Raw genomic sequence first — 17,739 nt, 5'->3', positions numbered from 1 at the left:
TTATAAAGTACTTTCTTGAAGCAGTATGGAACAAGGAAAAAAGTCCTCTTCCATGTCAATATGGACATACTAGTTGAAAGTGTCAAAAGATGTCTGTGATAATTACTGCTTTTCTAATAAACTCTCTTTTACTTTTTCTAGTTGCATAAACTAACTATATTATAGTAAAAAATATAGCAAAAACTTTTCTCGTGTAGTGATGTTGCAATGGATTAGGGAATAGGATAGAGAATGTTTGCTTGGCTGTAGTTTGGTGTATCATTGGTGTAGTTTGGGGTAACATTCCTGGATGTTGAAGAAAGGCACATCAAGATCTAAACTATGCAGCAAGACCCCAGCTCTTCAGCAGTGTTTCCAGCTGTTGGTATGTTAGGGAGCTACAGCCTGCAGGAAGAGTTTTTGTCAAATTAACTAGAATATCTTCCAGACAGCTGGAGGGCTACAACTAATGCTACAATAAATGAGCAAATGCTGCTTCTTCCGTTAGCTGATTTATTGGTACACCTGCATTCAGGAGAGGTACAGAAATGTTTCAAAGGATGCATCTCCAACAGATTTGAAAGGAAGGAAAGGAAATCAAAATCAGGTTAAAACAAAGTTGTAAAGAATCTTTTTTTGGTAACTACTTGAGGGCTACCAAACTACCTCACTGGTCACTGATGTGTGTTTCTAAATGATTGAGTAGGAGTGAAATACTCTAGATAAAAAATCCTAAAGTATATAAAAGATCATGCTGCAGAGTTTAAACCCCATTGCATTGGTTACCTACAGAAACAGGCTGTGCAGACACCCCAAAATGTAGTTAGATTAATATTTATTTTGCTGATGTGGGAGAATTAAGCTGTTCAGACACAATGCAATAATTAGTGACTTCCCCAGATCTGGTGAGTCCACCCCAGCAGCTATACTTGGGCATTCTGAATGACCAACTGCCACACATCTGTAAACTGAATAAAGCTCACATATGCAAATACAAAGAAGTTTCTGCCAACCTCCCCTACCTAATGTTTTTAAAATACCTTTCAACAATGATGCCAGCAAAACACGCTCCTTCCAAAGCTCACAAAAAGCAAGACTTGTAAAAGAGCACAAGTTTTACAAAAGCATACTATATGAAAATCTTATAACAAACACTGAAACAATCACAGAAACCTGTGCTTCACCAACTAGCCCTGATAGTAAGAGACAAAAGATTTCCAGAAGCACAGCTAACCACCTCGTGATTACAGCCTAAGGACACCATTCTCACAAAAGGAAACAACTGGCTTGTCAGGTGTGTGAAGTGATTCTTTCCTCCTGAGAAGCAGAAGGAACCTGTAAGTTCAACTGGTGTTAAAGTGCAAAAGACACTCAAAGAAAAAATACACTTCTGAACAAAGAAAAAACTCATCATACTTTGCACCTGTTTAAGAAAAAAATCCCTTTAACAAGTTGGTTCATTAATAAAGGTGCAATTGAGTACCACATCATTAAAGGAACAGGAATGAAAACAGTAAATTCTCATTAGAAGACAATGCTAAGGTATCTATCTCATTTAAAAAAAAAAAAAAATCAACACTTTCTCCCCTCACCCCTGGTTATACATAATCTCTTAGGAACTTGGTACTTACTAACATAGGATTGCTCCTGAAGTTTAAGAAACTGCTTTTTTTTGTGAGCTAAAAAGCTAGAATTTGTTCCCATATTTCTAAGAAAAAGTGCTACTTATTGTGAACAAACACAGCAATGAGAACAGAAAAACCTTTAGGGAAAACTGCTACTCATTTCAATATCACAAACAAGACATAAGCATGGGGAAAGTGACAAATTCTGCATTCTCTCCATAACAGACTCTCTTTCTGTTAACATTGTAAGTTAGAATAGAGAAACTTCAATCACTGTGGCAAGCAGGCAGCTCATGAATAGGCTTGCTAACATCAACAAGACTATTCGTATGAACAAATGCTCAAAATGACTATGAGACTTCTTGTATATCCTTTGTAATGTTAAAATCAGCAGGACTACTGTGGTTTGCAAGTGCTCTCCCACATGCACTAAGAGCTGAAGGCAAGAGGCGTGCTCATGCAGTTAAAGCCTGAATCAGTCCTCTGTTTTCAGATAAAAATATTACAACACATTTTAACAACAGAACTAATGGATTCACAGATACCAGGCTTTACCTAACTATAACTAAGGCCTGAAGTTAGATTCTGATGTGCATTGCTCAAGCAAAATACTACTTTTACTGTCGGAACGGTTATTGGTTAACTATGAATGCAATTCTGCTTGAAGACCAGGAGATTTCAAACTACATTCAAAAAGTATAGAACCAGGATGGTAATACATAAAGGATCTGTGAGAAAGGAAGCACTAGAACTAGCAGCAAGGTGGGGTTGCCTGCATGGTCAGCCCTTCATTTGAATGCAAATGTAATTTTGGGGCAGGCAGTTATCTGTGACATCAGGCAGGACCTTAGTAAACTGTTACCACCAGCACCTGGTAAAACCATTGTTAATCATGTGTAGTAAAGGGACATCAGGGCTAGCATGAGTCATTTATAGAGCCAGTCAGGGCTAGAAAAGACAGAAAGAAAGAGGAGGGGAAGAGAGATCAAACAAACCCTGTGAGGAGCAGGATGTCCCAGCAAGACAAAGCCAGGCTGTGAGCATCATGTATGTGAGTTATCTTTTGGATAAAGAAACCAGCATGTATCCAGGACCTGCAAGGTGCAGCAACAACAACCTGCCAGTGCAAAACTTCGCGTCTGCTCCCCCCTACTCAGACTACATGGGCTATCACCATGTGCCAGCCCTGGACAACCACGGACAGCCTGCGGGAACCTGGGGATCCCACTATGGCCCACAGAGGGAGGACTGGAACGCTTATGGCCCAGGACCTTCCAGCACCGTGGCTGCTGCACAGATCAATGGCTCGTCTCCTGGGCAGGTCTCCTACAGCTCTGCTGATTACAGCTCCCTCCATCCTGCTGGATCCGGGGGGTTACCTCCTGTAGATACAATTAATGCACAGCAAATCTCTCCCAACAGCCAAAGGCACAGCTCTTATGAATGGATGAGGAAAACAGTACAATCTACTTCTACAGGTATGAGGGCAGAGAGGCTATGCTGAGATGTGATTTCTCTCTTTTGGGTGGTTGGTTTTGTGTTGAGTTGTTGCTGCCACCAGGTTCTGTGTTTTGAGGAAAGCATACATTTTTAACAACAACAAAAAAAAAAAGATCCTAGTTGCTCTGAACAATTCTCTTGCTAGCAGTTAGTCATTGGTTCTATTTTTGGATGTTGTTTTTGATCAGCTCATGATCTCTTATTTCTTTCTTGACGTTTACTGATGAAACAAATTAAGAGCAGTGTCCTTTAACAGTGAATTGTTTTCACTTAGGATATGTTAAAAAAAAAAAAAAGTGACATCAGATAATTGCTTTTAATAGCAGTCCTATAGATTTAAAGGAGGAAGCATGTCTGTAGAAAGAAATCACAATGAAAGTATCATATTTCTCCACCACCTATATTGTTTGTTTTCCTCAACTTTTAGAGTAGATATGAAAAGTTCAAGTAAAATACATATAGTACTGGGGTTGGAAAGAAACCTTTGTATTAGATATAACCTCTTAAACCTCAGAATACTGAAATGAAGTGTCTGCAGGATGAGAGGCTTTAAAAACAGGACCAAAAAGGAAAGGCTTGCCACCCCTTGTAGCAGCAGTTCTCAGAAAATGCAGAAATATAAAGATCTATGGTAACACAATCAGTTAATATTATGATGGGTCAACCTCTGATGCACATGAGTGGATGCATTAAAGGAAAAAAAAAAGCTTCAGTCACATTTAACAAGTAAAAATAAGTCAAGAAGCCTGAGGAAAAGATTTTGGTTGTGGGAAGCAGGGAAGTAACACAAAAAATATGTAACTATTAAACATACTTAAAACATCTCTGTTCCTTGTATCAACAGAAAAAAATAATAATCAAACAAGGAAGGAGAGAAGGAAAGGAGCAAGAGGGGAAACTGCCTGAAAAGAACAGACACAATCCACTATAAAATAGCTGATCCTCCAAGGTGCTGAGCAGCTTTTACATGCAGAAACATCAGTAGGAAATAAGGATGCTCAGTACCTCCCCTTAAGAGATGCTCACAGTATTTTAATGTTACATCTCAGGAAGGTTCCTTTCCTTTCAGCCCTTCCTCCTTTCCAGCTCTGTTCCACACATGCCTGCAAATTATGGTTTTCAAAGACAGTACTGAATCAATCTTTGAGAGGGAAGCAATTAATTTAAAAACATGCCCTGCAAAAATGAAAGCAACTAAACAGAAAAATTGTCTTTATTAAAATAATGCATCTAATGTGTACGGACAGACTGAGCCACACTTACTCCTGCTGAATACAACTTTAGCAGTACAGCTTCAGCTCATAAGGAGTCCATAGAGGACAACCAATTAGAGTACGTTGTTACTCTGGGTGCGTAAAAATTGTGGCAAATAAAAAAATACAGGTTGTGGAGTGTTGTGGTTTTTTGAGTATCCATGTCTACCTGTATCTAGTTGCTCTTCATTGAATGCTACCTAAGGAAAGATAAAAGAGGGGGGCCAATCACACAAGGACTTACAGTTTACTTCTGGGTAGTCCTTATTTATGCAATGACATTTCTCCTCACAAACCCTATGATTTACAGATGGCAGCATACTTGCTCAAAAAACACTACTTCTCATCTCATCTTTACCTACCTGCCTCTTGCTCCTGTGGATTTAAACTGCAGCTTTACCCTTCTGTCTCTTTGGAAAAAAAAAACATTAGGAATTTCTCTGCAAGAGCAGAGGAATTACATCCGTTGTTTATTAGCTATTTTTATTCCCTGTGAAACACATATGAACTATGATTCTTAAAGATGGAAAAAAAAAAAAAGGTTTAGATTTACCTGAAGTCACAAAAAGATTATAGAAATAACATTTAGTATTTGTTCATTACTTGTTGCAATATACTAGTCATCAATAATATGATTTCACCATGGGAACAATTATTATTAATGCAAGTAATTTTTGCAAGATGTTCCTGAACATCTTCAAGAAATGCTCCTGTAATCGTATCCCTTTAGGATCAGGAAAGATTCCTTCCATGTGTTTACTTACATAGGGTAGTCTGACTTGTAGCAGCTACAGAAACAGGGCCCAGAATCAATGACATTTCCATCTCCAGGGGTTTCATGGTTAGCTTCTCTTACTGGTGCTTTGTGGCCTCACATCCTGACAAATGACAAACAAAACACTTGACTGAAATTTCTGTCACTGCCTCATATCCTATGGATCTTTTCATATTGTTGTTTAAACAATTTACACAGAACAAAAGAATGATTTCTAGTTAAATCTTACTGTGTGTAACTTTAAGAACATGAAATATAAAAGCATGTCTTTACCTGGTATTAAGTAAAGCTCATGAGATTATGCTGCTTAAAACCACTGGAAGGTCTCAGTATTTAATGCAAGACTGTCATGCTGATTTAGCAGCACTGGAATGCACTTCCCACAGAAAACACCTAATCAGGCTTTCATCCACCATTCCCTTTGGTCGGAGGATGTCTGAACATCCCTCTCTGCAGCTTTGGAACTGGATGGAGTAGGTCTTGATCCTAAATACAATGCACATAGGATCCAATGCCTGGTCACTGAATTCCTGAGGGTGTTCAGGATACAAGAGAAAGCAAGAGTTTTCACTCAGAACGCTCGAAGGAGGAAACACTGGCCATTTAGTATTTTCATTCAATAGCACCAGTGGAAAAAGCCCCTTCTCTAACCCTTACACTGCCCATCTCCCTAAACTACCATTGTGAAAGAGCAAGCAAAGCCAAGGCAACTAGCAATCGCAGCAAAGAACAAAGCCACAGCAACTAGGGATCTGAGATGGCAATTCACGTACACACAAAGCATAATTACAGGCAAATTCTTTGATGGAAAGTACAATAAATCCATCTTTGAACAAATTATGAAATCTACTTCTATTGATTTCAGTATTTTTACAGAGGTATGCAACCCTGCATATAAGAGACTTTACTTTTAGCCTTTGTAAGAAAATAACATACATCTGCCCAAAACCATGCCCAAAATAAGACTGAATAGGTAAGCACCAAGCAGTTTCTGCAGCAGTGAGAATTAGCTCACAAAGCTGAAAGTACATCTTCAGATCTAAATCACATCTTCAGATCTAAACCTCTATTACCATTAAGGAGAGGGGGAGCAAGTACAGAGACAGGGAAACTAGTTATGAGCAGAGACTTTTCCTGTATATGACACCACCCCAGTCACTGTTCAGTAAAACAACTGACAATTAATAAACTCTGACAATTTTTTTGATTACAATGACAGGTGCTGACAGCATCCTTACCCAAGGCACTGTAAATCTAGAAGAAGGAAGAAGTTATACCCCCTCAAATCTAAGAAAGAAACAAGCCTCTTAAGAAGCTATTCCTGCAAAATTTTGAATTTCTAAAGAACACACCCCTAGGAAAAAGAAATAAAATCAGTTAATTGCTTGCTTTTTAGTATATGCAGCCATGGGCAATGGCATTTTTCCTGACCTTGCCACTTAGACATCTGTCTACACTTTTGGCCACTTGTTCCCTTCTCCCAAACAAAATGCACCCCGAGCAGGCTGACCAATCATCATTTAAAGGTGACAAAAATGATTCTGCTTTGGGTTCAATTATTTCTGTATGACAGAGATGAATAGTTTACACTAACAAAGTGAAGGACAGAATTTGGCAAGAGCTTTATTACAGAATACCAGAATGTACTCCAAATTGAAACTGTCAGCACTTTAAATAGGAGTCAACAGCACAGAGATTAAAATGCTGCAAGTCCGTTGACAGGTTCTGATTTCTATGATACTACTTTGTCCTTTTCTCCATGAGTCATCTGAATACGTACAAGAAATTATGATCAAGACCCGTCAGAAAATACAGACACAGAATTTCACCATGCTTCACAAACCTTCATGCACCCATCTTCACAACAGTCCCCCCACCTCACTAAGACTTGCAGGAGGAAGACGATTACTCACACTCTACAGAATCAGACTCACGTAACATTTTCTAATAGAATGGCAGTGTGTATTTTTAAATTAAACTCTACAGAACTTCATGTGCAATACAATGTCCTTCTTCAAGACTTATTTAAATTACTTTTGTTTCACAAATTCAATGAAGTCAGTGAAATTTCCCTAGGGTGAATATGGCCCTTTCATTTCCTAACTTCTAAAGTGCGTGAATATTTGCAAATAGTCTCCCCCTCAAAAAAAAAAAAAAAAAGAAAGAAAAATCCAACACACACTCTGGGGCCTGAGCTCCCATGGTCTTTACCTTTATTACAATTGCAAAAACTAATACTAATCTCTCTCTTAATACTGAGCCAACCTACAGCTGCAGACGCAAACAGAGCATATCTTCATGCCAGCAAACTGTTTGACATTTTGAGCTGACTTATGCTGACCTCTCGCTATCCAGCACAGAAGTTAACTCCCTCTGACACAATATTAAACTATTGAAACTATGATTCTTTGTACGTTATCTGACACTGTTCCGTACTACATTTCCTGTCTAAATTAGATAGCTGGTGGATTTTAGGAACAATGTCAATATTGGAAGATGAAGGATTTTCCTGAACAGTTAAGAGACGAGGCACAGAAAAAGGGGCCAGGGCTAGTTCTCATGCTAATTTATTTTACTTTGTAAACTAGTTGTGAGGTCTGATGGTGGCTTTTTTTCCCTCCTTTCCTGGGCTACATTGTCTTCAGTTTTGAGGCCTATCTGTCATATTGAGGCAACAGACCCTTTTAACACTTCTCTTTGCTTTGATATGCAGTCTTGTCTCTTCCTTCGCCCTTTTTTCTTCAGGAGTTATATTGCCGGAAAGGGTGATGATTTTCACAGCAAATAAAGAGGCCTTCTCCTAGCTTTATTGTCTTCAGAAGAAATACTCTGTGAATTTTATGGCCAATGGGAAAGCTGTTCCCTTCCCCCAACTCAGAACTTGGCCAGTCACAAAAATTGCTGAAGTGGGTGTGATAGAACAGGATTGTTAGAAAACTTTACATGAGATAGTTTAAGCCTAAAACGTCTTTTTTCTCCTTATTCCGAAGGAATTCCAAATTGTTGTTGTTGTTTTTGACAAAATTCACTTTTCTTAAATAGCTCAAAAGCAGAAAATCTGCTCCTCTAGCACAGAGGCAGTCATACTGCAAAGGCAGTCACTTCAAAGCTCCTTATTTTTTCTTCCACTGAACTACCACTAAACCCTCCAACCACTTGCAGCTCCGTGGTATGACTGGCCATGACAACACTTTCCTAATAAAACTGATAATATATTGCTGATTGAAATTACAACCTGACATTAATAAAAGATTAAGCCCACAGAAAGTTAAATGTTGTTCACTCACCTGAGTAAAATACACAGGATCTGACTAAAGGATTGGATTAAAACATTAACATTTATCATTGGATCATTAAATTCAGTCATCACCTACTAAACAAGTCTGAGAAGTGAAAGATATCCTTCTGCTGTCTCTGGGGTGAGTCCATTAGATCTACCTCAGATTTTACTCAGGTAATACTTACTGAAATAACATGCAGTGCTGTAAATAAAACCAGCAGGTATTCTGCAAGATTCATGGCAGAATGCACTACAGTGGATCTGTTCTATCTAACAGATGAAATTCAGAGGCTAAATTCCTGAACTGTCTAGCAATAAGTTTTTAGTGCTGTTGTTTGTTAACCTTGGAAAATAAATAAAAATGTATTTTGCCTTTGAAATCAAATGACATACACAGAGCAATTCCAACCCAGCATCCAGCAAAGGCACGTGGAAGTCTCTCACTGACATCAGGACCTTACCCACGTCTCGCTAGGAGTAAAACACGGCACTGCCAGAACTAGAAATACCTTCTCAGAAGAGCTCAGGTTTCTCAGTTTGTTGTTGACTTTTAAGAAGGAAGTGTTCTCCTTTTCCCTTTCCCTTTTTAAAAATTACTTTGTTACCTTACTTTAAAGAAATAAGGTAGGTGCAAAACCTCCTAATCTTCCCTCAAAAAGGAAGAAGAAATTGTAATTTCTACTACAAAATAAACAGAAAGGTAACTCATACAATAGTGAAAGATTTTATGGAAGTTCTGTTTTCCACATACATTGAATTTCTTCAGTTTAAGAAAAGAAAAAACAACCTCTACTACTCAAATAAGGGTTTAAGCACTTAAAATCATAAATAGGAAGGTAGATCTCAAAGTTTACCACCTTGTTTTGGCAACAGAAGAGCTTCTGATATTTGTCTATGGCTTCTGAATGAGAATAGAGCTGAAGATAAGATCACCTTGTTGCTCCTTTGTGTACTCCATCTTAACAACACAAAGGAGACTAAGGAAACATTTTAAATATTTTGTCCCACAGAATGACCCCAAACTTTCATTTGAAGAGGAAAACCTTAACCAAAAAACAGACTAGAGAGATCAAAAGCTTAAAAAATTTCAAATAAAGCATTAAAGCACCACAGGTGACCATATGTTAAACAAACAATTTACACTTCGAATGAATGAAAACAAATGTCCTACTATTTATGTGGACTGCACTAAACTGCTGTTCTTCAGGGACTTTAAAATTCTTACCATAATATTGCAAAATTAGCAGCACTTTTCACTTGATTAGCAGGGTAAACGTAATTGGGCTAATTCTGCTTTTCACTACGGTTTTGCCATGGCAGAAATGCTCCTGAAATGAGAGCATCTAACCCAACCAAGCACAGCAGAACCTTCACAGGGAAGTTAACAGATCGGGGTGAAGTGTTTCTGGCTGCACGAAAGGAGCAGAAACCCCAGCAAAAGCAAGCAACAAACACAAAAAGCACAATTTATTTTTCCTCCTGAAACATTCCAACTAAGCTCAGACAGTTTAGAAATGCCCGTATCATTGTAAACTCACTATTAATGCACGGTGCTTTCCCAGGGTCAAACAGCACAGAGTGAGGAAGCTGAAGGACCAAATTGTGATGTAGACCATGTTCTACAAGCCCAGGAAGGGTCCTAAAGAAAGCCTGTCCCATAGGGCGACCCAGTTATTGTCCACAACTAGAGGTAAAACAATATTTGTTTACAGCACTGCAGTGCCCAGGATTGCCAGTGCTATACAGTGCACACAGCTCTGCATCCAGGATCAACACAAAACAGACAGAAAATCTGTACCTGAAGAACTTCATAACATAAATAGTACCAGAGCGAGCCAAAAACTCCTACAGGTAACAAAGTACTGGTTGTCAAACACCGTTAGAGAAAGGAGTGACGTGGTTAAGTCATTACCATGTGGTGTATGCATATAGATAATAAGTGGAGGGTAACATTAACTTTATACATGTTCGGCCATGAAAACAATGAGATTTCATTCCTCCTTGGGCATATGGGGAAAAAACATTAAGTCATGAAACAAAATCATGAATTAAGGGATAAAGTACTTCCAGATTCTGCTACACTGTTGTAGACTGAATTCTGATCTCTGGGTGCTACTTAAACTTCAAAAGCAAGGGAAGCTGGAAGGACAGGCTGGGCAGAAATCAGGCCTTTGATACTGCTGATACCTGAAACCTCCAGCTATTCTGTCCTGCAGGGGGGAAGCTGGTTGCTCTGTGGTGGCATGCCGTAGTGACCTACACAGAGACTGAAATTTTACCAGCTCCTGTCTGAAAATCTATTTCAGTGATATCCATTCAAAAATAATTAGTTATTATGAGTTAAAGTGTTATGAGTCTATGAGTCTGAGATTTATTTTTTTTTGAAAAGTTAGGCACACATACTTTTTTTTTTTTCAGAAAAAAAAATAAATAAATAAAAATAAAAGACAAAAATAAAGTGCTGTTGTATGAAGCTAAGCTACATCTGCAGCACTACCAGGCTGCTACAGGCAGCAAGCCACAGGATGCCTCCAGTTCTGTGCACAATCTGAGAGAACCTGGCTCCAAAGGTGTTGTTCTCACCTACTGGGGGGGGGAGATTCCCAAACTGCAGTACCGCTGTGGAGCACACTGCCAAAACTACCAACTACAACTACATTCCCTGTCCCAATTCACAGAGGAAATATTTGCAGCTGAGGAACTGTCCAGATGAATACAGACAGACAAGAAAACAGAAAACGAACCAGCAAGGCACTATTAGCAAACCCTGTAACAGTGGTCTTAGCACAAAAACAATCTAATCTTTCCAAAATGTAGGAAGCAGGGCTAAGAGGCCTTGGTTTTAAGCAGTTGTTGATCTCCAATATTTTGATTGCCTAAAATAAGTATTAACAACAGAGAAGAGGTGAGTGAGAAAGAAAGCATCAGCACCCTCTCTCATTCTCAATTCTGTTTCACTACTGCCAACATCTTCTGTCCCTACAAATTACCCTGTATGGAATCGATAAGTTTCAGCTACTTGCATGCATGTTCCCTGGCTCAGGTCATTTGCTGTTACCTTTTAATGACCCAGATACCACTGAGCCATGTCTGCTTCAGTCAGCTGTGCCTTCATCTGAAGCGATGCAGCGCTGCTGCTTGCAAAAGAACAGATGCTGCTGTTCTAGCGTTGTTGAATGTCCTTTGTTAAAATTACTGCTTTCTTTTCATCTTTTTTTCTTTTTAATTAGCTGTCATCTGAAAGTCTCTATTACTATTCCTTGAGCTATTATCAAGTTGTGGATAGATTGTGTTAGATTTGAAGGAAAAACATAGCCACCAAATTGCAGTAACAACCACAATATCAAATGAGTATTTCTAGCAACTGGAACTGAGGAAGTTTGGAAGCTCTCAGCATTTTCTATGCAGTTAAACATCCTCTACATTTCTCTCTGAATCAGGTGGCAGTTTATCAGCTTTAAGAACAGAGCAACAGAGCAATTCAACACTATGCAGGAAGCCTGCATCAGAGTTAGGAACAGATCCCAGGTTTCCTGGCTCCTCATTCTGAATAAGAACACCTTCCCTTTCCCAAATGATAACCCAAGGATAGTAAAGACTATGAGCACCAGTTTACCTCCTATTTACTAAGGAGCAAACGCAAACTCTGGTGGTATGAACCTCGTGTTGTAAATCACGACTAAGTCCACTACAGTCAAGGGAGTCACTTGGGGTAAGTGCATAGAGAACGAAGTCTAAAATACCCACAAACGTTATCAAATGCAAAGTCAGATATTTTATGTTACTGAAGTTAAAAAATTCTAGCTTGAAGCAATGTGTTCTTCTTTCAAAACAGGTAAAACAAGAACAAGAGAGAAGTACCGAGTGGTTTACACTGATCATCAGAGATTAGAATTAGAGAAGGAATTTCATTACAACAGATACATTACAATCAGGAGGAAGTCTGAACTTGCTGCAAACCTAAGACTTTCCGAGAGACAGGTAGAGTATGGATCACCCGTTCAGAGTTTCCTTTGCATTTATTATTGCTGATGAGGAGATAACCACACCGGTTAAGAACGCAGAAATGCTAATACCTCTAATAACCTACGTGACCAGGTTCCCTTTGCAGTTAAGGAACTCAAACTACCCAGCTGAATGGCCTGCTGCCTTTCTTTCTGCTCTTTCCTAATTATCCCATCAGCACTAGCTCAGCTCACATGATGACAGCAGAGAGCCGTGCAACAACACAGAAACACAAGCACCAGTCCGACAGCCTTGTTCTGAGAAAATATCAACACAATGCTGCCCGGAGGTCTTGGTTTGGCTGAGGCAGTGGTAGGAGGGTGAATGCTTTGCAAAACTTCCAAGCAAAAGTCCTGGTTCTGCTGAAGTCAGTGGGAACTCTAATTTCAACCAGGTCAGCCTTAGCAGGGGTGCAGCTACTAAATATAAGTGATGAATTCACTCATGGTCAGGACACTGAAGGTGTTTGTCTCCTTGGCTACCTCCAACCTTTTGTTAATAATTTCCTGTACTCTTGCTGATCCTTTCCTCCCTATTTCTTCCCATCCCCTCCAAATTCCCCTTGCATTCCCACAACTGAAAACAATCCTTCCAGGCCAAAAGATAAATACAATTTGCTCCGGAGCCATCCAGTGCCATGTTCTTCACTCATGCAGTTGCAGTGCACGTGCCACCTCCTGTGAGAGCAAAGCAGGAACCTGGCCCCTGGCTCATGCAAACCAAGATAAGATATCAAGCTAGATCTTCCCCAAAGACACTCGTAAAATGAGCTGAGCATGCATTCTGCCCCATTTGACTGGGGACTTTCTTGATGCCATACACTGAAGGAAGCAGCAACCTGCAAAATAAAAAGTTTTATTAGAAGATCTCCATGAACAGATTTCGGGGGAGAATATGCTCATTTGTTGGCCTATTTGCAATGTGAATAACCATCACCGCACCATTTTCCTCCGTCAGTTATCATTCTGTACCAGTCATTGTACCTGTACCAGTACCTGAGTCACCACTGTTTTAAGCGCTCTGTTGAGCAGGGACAATTCAAAATCCACCTAGCTGCAGCACTGTGCATCCCTCTTGCACAGCACACACACACTGGAAGAGCTTACAGTAATGGAGAAGCAAATACTTTGTAAATACTACTCGATCTGCTGTTGAATGCAAGTATATATTGAAAACTACAGTTATTTCAACTGGGTATAAAGAACATACTATTTGTTTTCTAGTTGGCTGCTTAAATCCTAATAATGATTTCATTATTAAGACAATTTAAAAATGAAGACCGTCTTCTGTAAACAGCCAACAATATTTACTTGAAACTTCCCTGAGGGGTGATAATTCCTGATAAACCTTTTGTTAGCAGATAAGAAGTGGTGATACAAAAAAGCAAAGCACATTTTTTGACATGTAGCAGCGCTTTTTTGGCATGTTAGCAGGGTAACATGGCTAAAGTTTTTGCAATATTTGCTCTTCATCATCAATATTTCATAAACAAAATTAATTCCACTGCATAAAGACTGCATCTCTGAAGTCACTCTTGAAAATTTAAGATTAAGGAGGAAATATCTCATCTATACTCCCACTACTCATCTTTCACACAAAATTAAACTCCATTGGATGAACATGGCTGAACACACACGGTCCTATCCCAAATTGCACTGCACTGAATCTAAAACCTGAAACAACTTATTTTTTTTTGTCCTGACTATGCCAAAAATCCCATCCAGGACATCGAAGAGATTATCTCAAGACAGAAGGACAAAGAAAAATGCTTAAACAAGAAAGGAAAAATGTGGTATCTAGTACCAAAAAAGTGGTATAATGAAGGATTTCTGAAATAGAAAGGATACAGAAATAAAGAGATGGTGAGGAGAAGAAGAGAGGGGAAGACTTCAAGGGGAAGGGTTATTTAACAACTGAACAATGGAAAAAATACTGAAAGAAAGGAGAGCAACAGGTAAAAGAACAACTCAGCTGCAATTGATCACGTTGGCTTTTAGTGTTTGGTAATTGGTATTCAACCTTGAAATGCCTACTACAACATCGCTCTGGAGCACTGCTGCAGGTCTGCACCCCTAGTTTAATAACAAATCAGAATAAAACTCTAAATTCAAAGCAGATAATGCTAAACACATAGGGTAATTCTGAATCAGATGTTAGTTTGGGTTTTAGGTTGTTTCATCTTTTCATGCATTCTGGCAAACGATGGGCAAAGCACAAAAAAGCATAAAAATTACCACAGCACAATACCAGTGCAGGATATTGGAAAGTATTCAAGTCAGGTTTAACAGAACATCATTTGTTACTGAAGTGATATTCCAGAAACGACAAAAAAAAATGAACTGACAAGTGTTTGAAATGACAGCCTTCGACTTAAGGAACACGAGTTCAAATTTTTACAATTTCTATGTGCATCTGAAATCTTCACATTCAGCTGGAAAATGGGAATAATAATGGCTCAAGAATAAGCACATCAAGATTCCTTAAGATGTTTTGTGGGACTTCACCACTAGGTTTCTTTTAGTGGCCACAGATATTACCACTTCTTACTGTTTTACCCATTTTCTGATCATGGCCTAGTTATCCTTTGCTAAGCAGCTAGAAAGGAAAAGAAAACAAATCAGTATTTCTCAGCAAACCACAGATTTGGAGGAGGGAGGATTATGCAAAATACCGACAAAATTGCTTCCTTTGTCATCTGAACAGCAAAAGAAAAAAAAAAAAAAACATGTCTGAATGTGATAGCTTAATCCATTATGCAGACTACATATAACAAGGAGCCATTTCCAAGGATAAATAGTAGGCACACACTTGTTTAAACTCAGTGCTGGGAATTCACATCCAAAGACGCTTCAGTTGCCACAGAACAGTCACTCTTTCACACCTGAACAAAATCTGCTGTATTACTTGTCAGCTTCATCTCACACCCTCACTTGTTCCATCCTAATCAAAAACCATGAAACTCTTCGACAGTTGCTTCATCTCTTCCCAAAGATCACATTTCTGTGACAGAGCAGTAACTATGATATAAAGTTACGGACTGTGTGGGAAACAGCAGCAGATTCTGGCCCCGTCTACACAGGCAATAAAAGGCACTTAGCTGTTAAGGCAGCACTTCCATAACACTTGGAAATAACGTGTACCCATGGTGACATGTTGCTCAGAAGTTTATTTCCATTGGCTTACACAGTGGAGCAAAGGAATTAATGTTCAGCATCCATGCAGGATAGCTTTTGTGCCTCAGTGCACAGGCCAATAACAGGTTTTGAATTGCTCTGGCTTAGGATGTACAGTTTTCAATGTAAAGATACTCTCAGATTCTTTTGGCTGTAACTGTGATGCATGAGATTGTTTTATTAGATTTTGTACAAAAAAAAAATCAAAGCTCATTCCATTAAGAAACACCTCCTAAGAATAACACTAAAAAATTGTTTATCAAGCTAAACAACTAATTACCTGTGTGAAAAAAGCAAACAGCTCTGTTGTTTCTGTTTGCTATTGCCTTTCTCACCGGTCCTCACACAGTTGATTTCCCTCTTATGCCCCTTGACTCTATACACAAAGGACCACATTGCAGTCCATTAGCAATTGAAAAAAATTTCCTCTGCTTCTCTGCAGGTGAAAATCTGGTTCCAGAATCGCAGAGCCAAAGAAAGAAAATTAATGAAGAAGAAAATGACTCATTTTGACGGCAGCAATCTTGGCTCTATGCAGAGTGACTCTGGCTCAGTGAGCCCAATGCCAGCTCCTGACCAACAGACTCGTTCCGAAATGTCCGGTTCTTTATTTCCACCTCCACCTCCTCCACCTCCGCTTCCAATGAGTGGCTTGCAGCACAGCGGGAACCTGCAGCAGGTAGTGGCCTCTCAGTAAGGCTGCCTGAAGAGCCACTGCTTAAGGAACGCTATAAACTACCAGTACACGTAGCACTACGGTATGAGAGAGAGAGGACATCTGGTGCTGTTTTGCAGGAGTCCCCAGCATGACGGTTCTGTGCACATAAACTTCAAGTTTAGTAAATCAAGAGTCACTTGCCAGGTCTGCAGGATAGTGCGAGTTCCCAAAGGCAATGGAGCTGCTGTGTGCCAGGAGGCCCAGCTGCAGAGAGCCTCTGCGGGAGGATGCCGTGCTGCCCGTGGCACAAGGCAAGCCTCCCTCCAGCCACGCAGCAGGGGGGTAGGCACTGGGAGGGAGGAGAGCTGAGGGCTAGGCACGGCCATCTGTTACCTTATGCTGCAGATGAAAAAAAGGCACAAACCAGACCTCAAGCAATAGGACGTTGCTGGGGCATTAACGGTGGCTTAATGCAAGTGCTCTGTGCCTCGCCCCTAGGCAAGGAGTATATTCCTTCTCCTTCAATCTCCATGCAGGTTCCAGGTGCCAGTCTCACTTTCATGGACTCTACAGGTGGATCTTGATAAGCAGAAACCTGTCTTAAATGTTTTGAGCCACCTGATGGAAAGCCTGGGTTGTTGGCTACATTCAGCTCTGTTTTAAGTGCAAAAGTCGAGGATGAGCTTTTGGGAATTTTTTGGTTTTGACAGGTATGATTTCCAATGCTCCATATGCTGGTATAAACATGCACTCAGCCTTACCATAAATGTTTCGAAAACATTCTGGAAACGTGAATCTTGCCCTAAGTTAATTTTTGTTAGAACAAAAATCAGGTTGAACTCATTCTGCATCCTAATTAAATAGTAAAGGGGTGGGGGGAATCCTCTTTAAAATTGTAGGTATTTAAAAGAGTGATTTCTTTTTATTAGCCAGCATAACCCATGGATAGAGATGCAATAATTGTGCTCAACTGATTTTACATTTGGACTGCTTTTCAGAACTCTTGTGACATTAAAAAACTCTGAAAAGCTACATTAACAGAAGGTAAAAATATTTTACCTGAATACATGCTCTTGCCAATTTCTAAGTGGCACCTAACACTCAGCTCCTAAACCGTCATCTGAGGATCAAAATAGGAGGTCTCAATTCCCAAAGTGATGATCTTCCCTATAATAAGCAGAATGTGGAAGATAATCGCCACTTAAAAATAATCCAGATACCTACTTCCTGAGCTGACTACCAATTGCATGTTCGTATCTTTTGGCTCCAAAGGGAACATCTTTACAGCACCCAGGTAATTTGGAAACTCATACTCCCCTTTGTCAAAAGGGATTCAGAAATCTAGGATGCCTACCCTCACAAATTTCCAGCAAGGTGTCCTACTAAATATCTCCAACACTGTTGCAAATAAGACTTAGAAGCATTAAGTCATTTAGGCACTACATTCTTTTTGTTTTTGTGTTGTTGTTTTCTTAATTATAACAAATAGTA

General features: G+C 39.5%; 1 protein-coding gene across 1 annotated transcript; it reads left to right on the top strand.

The window, feature by feature from the left end:
• The first annotated feature begins 2,448 nt into the window (after positions 1-2,448).
• LOC137863470 (homeobox protein CDX-1-like) lies at positions 2,449-17,739 on the top strand. The gene is given in 4 exon segments (XM_068696597.1): positions 2,449-3,082; positions 12,248-12,393; positions 16,033-16,164; positions 16,167-17,739. Coding segments are annotated over 4 exon segments (945 nt in total). The 5' UTR covers positions 2,449-2,649; the 3' UTR covers positions 16,401-17,739.

Source organism: Anas acuta, chromosome 13 (genome assembly GCF_963932015.1).
Source record: "Anas acuta chromosome 13, bAnaAcu1.1, whole genome shotgun sequence".
Taxonomy (NCBI): Eukaryota; Metazoa; Chordata; class Aves; order Anseriformes; family Anatidae; genus Anas; species Anas acuta.
The sequence above is the reverse complement of the archived record's forward strand: the minus strand, read 5'-3'. Positions and strand labels throughout refer to the sequence as shown.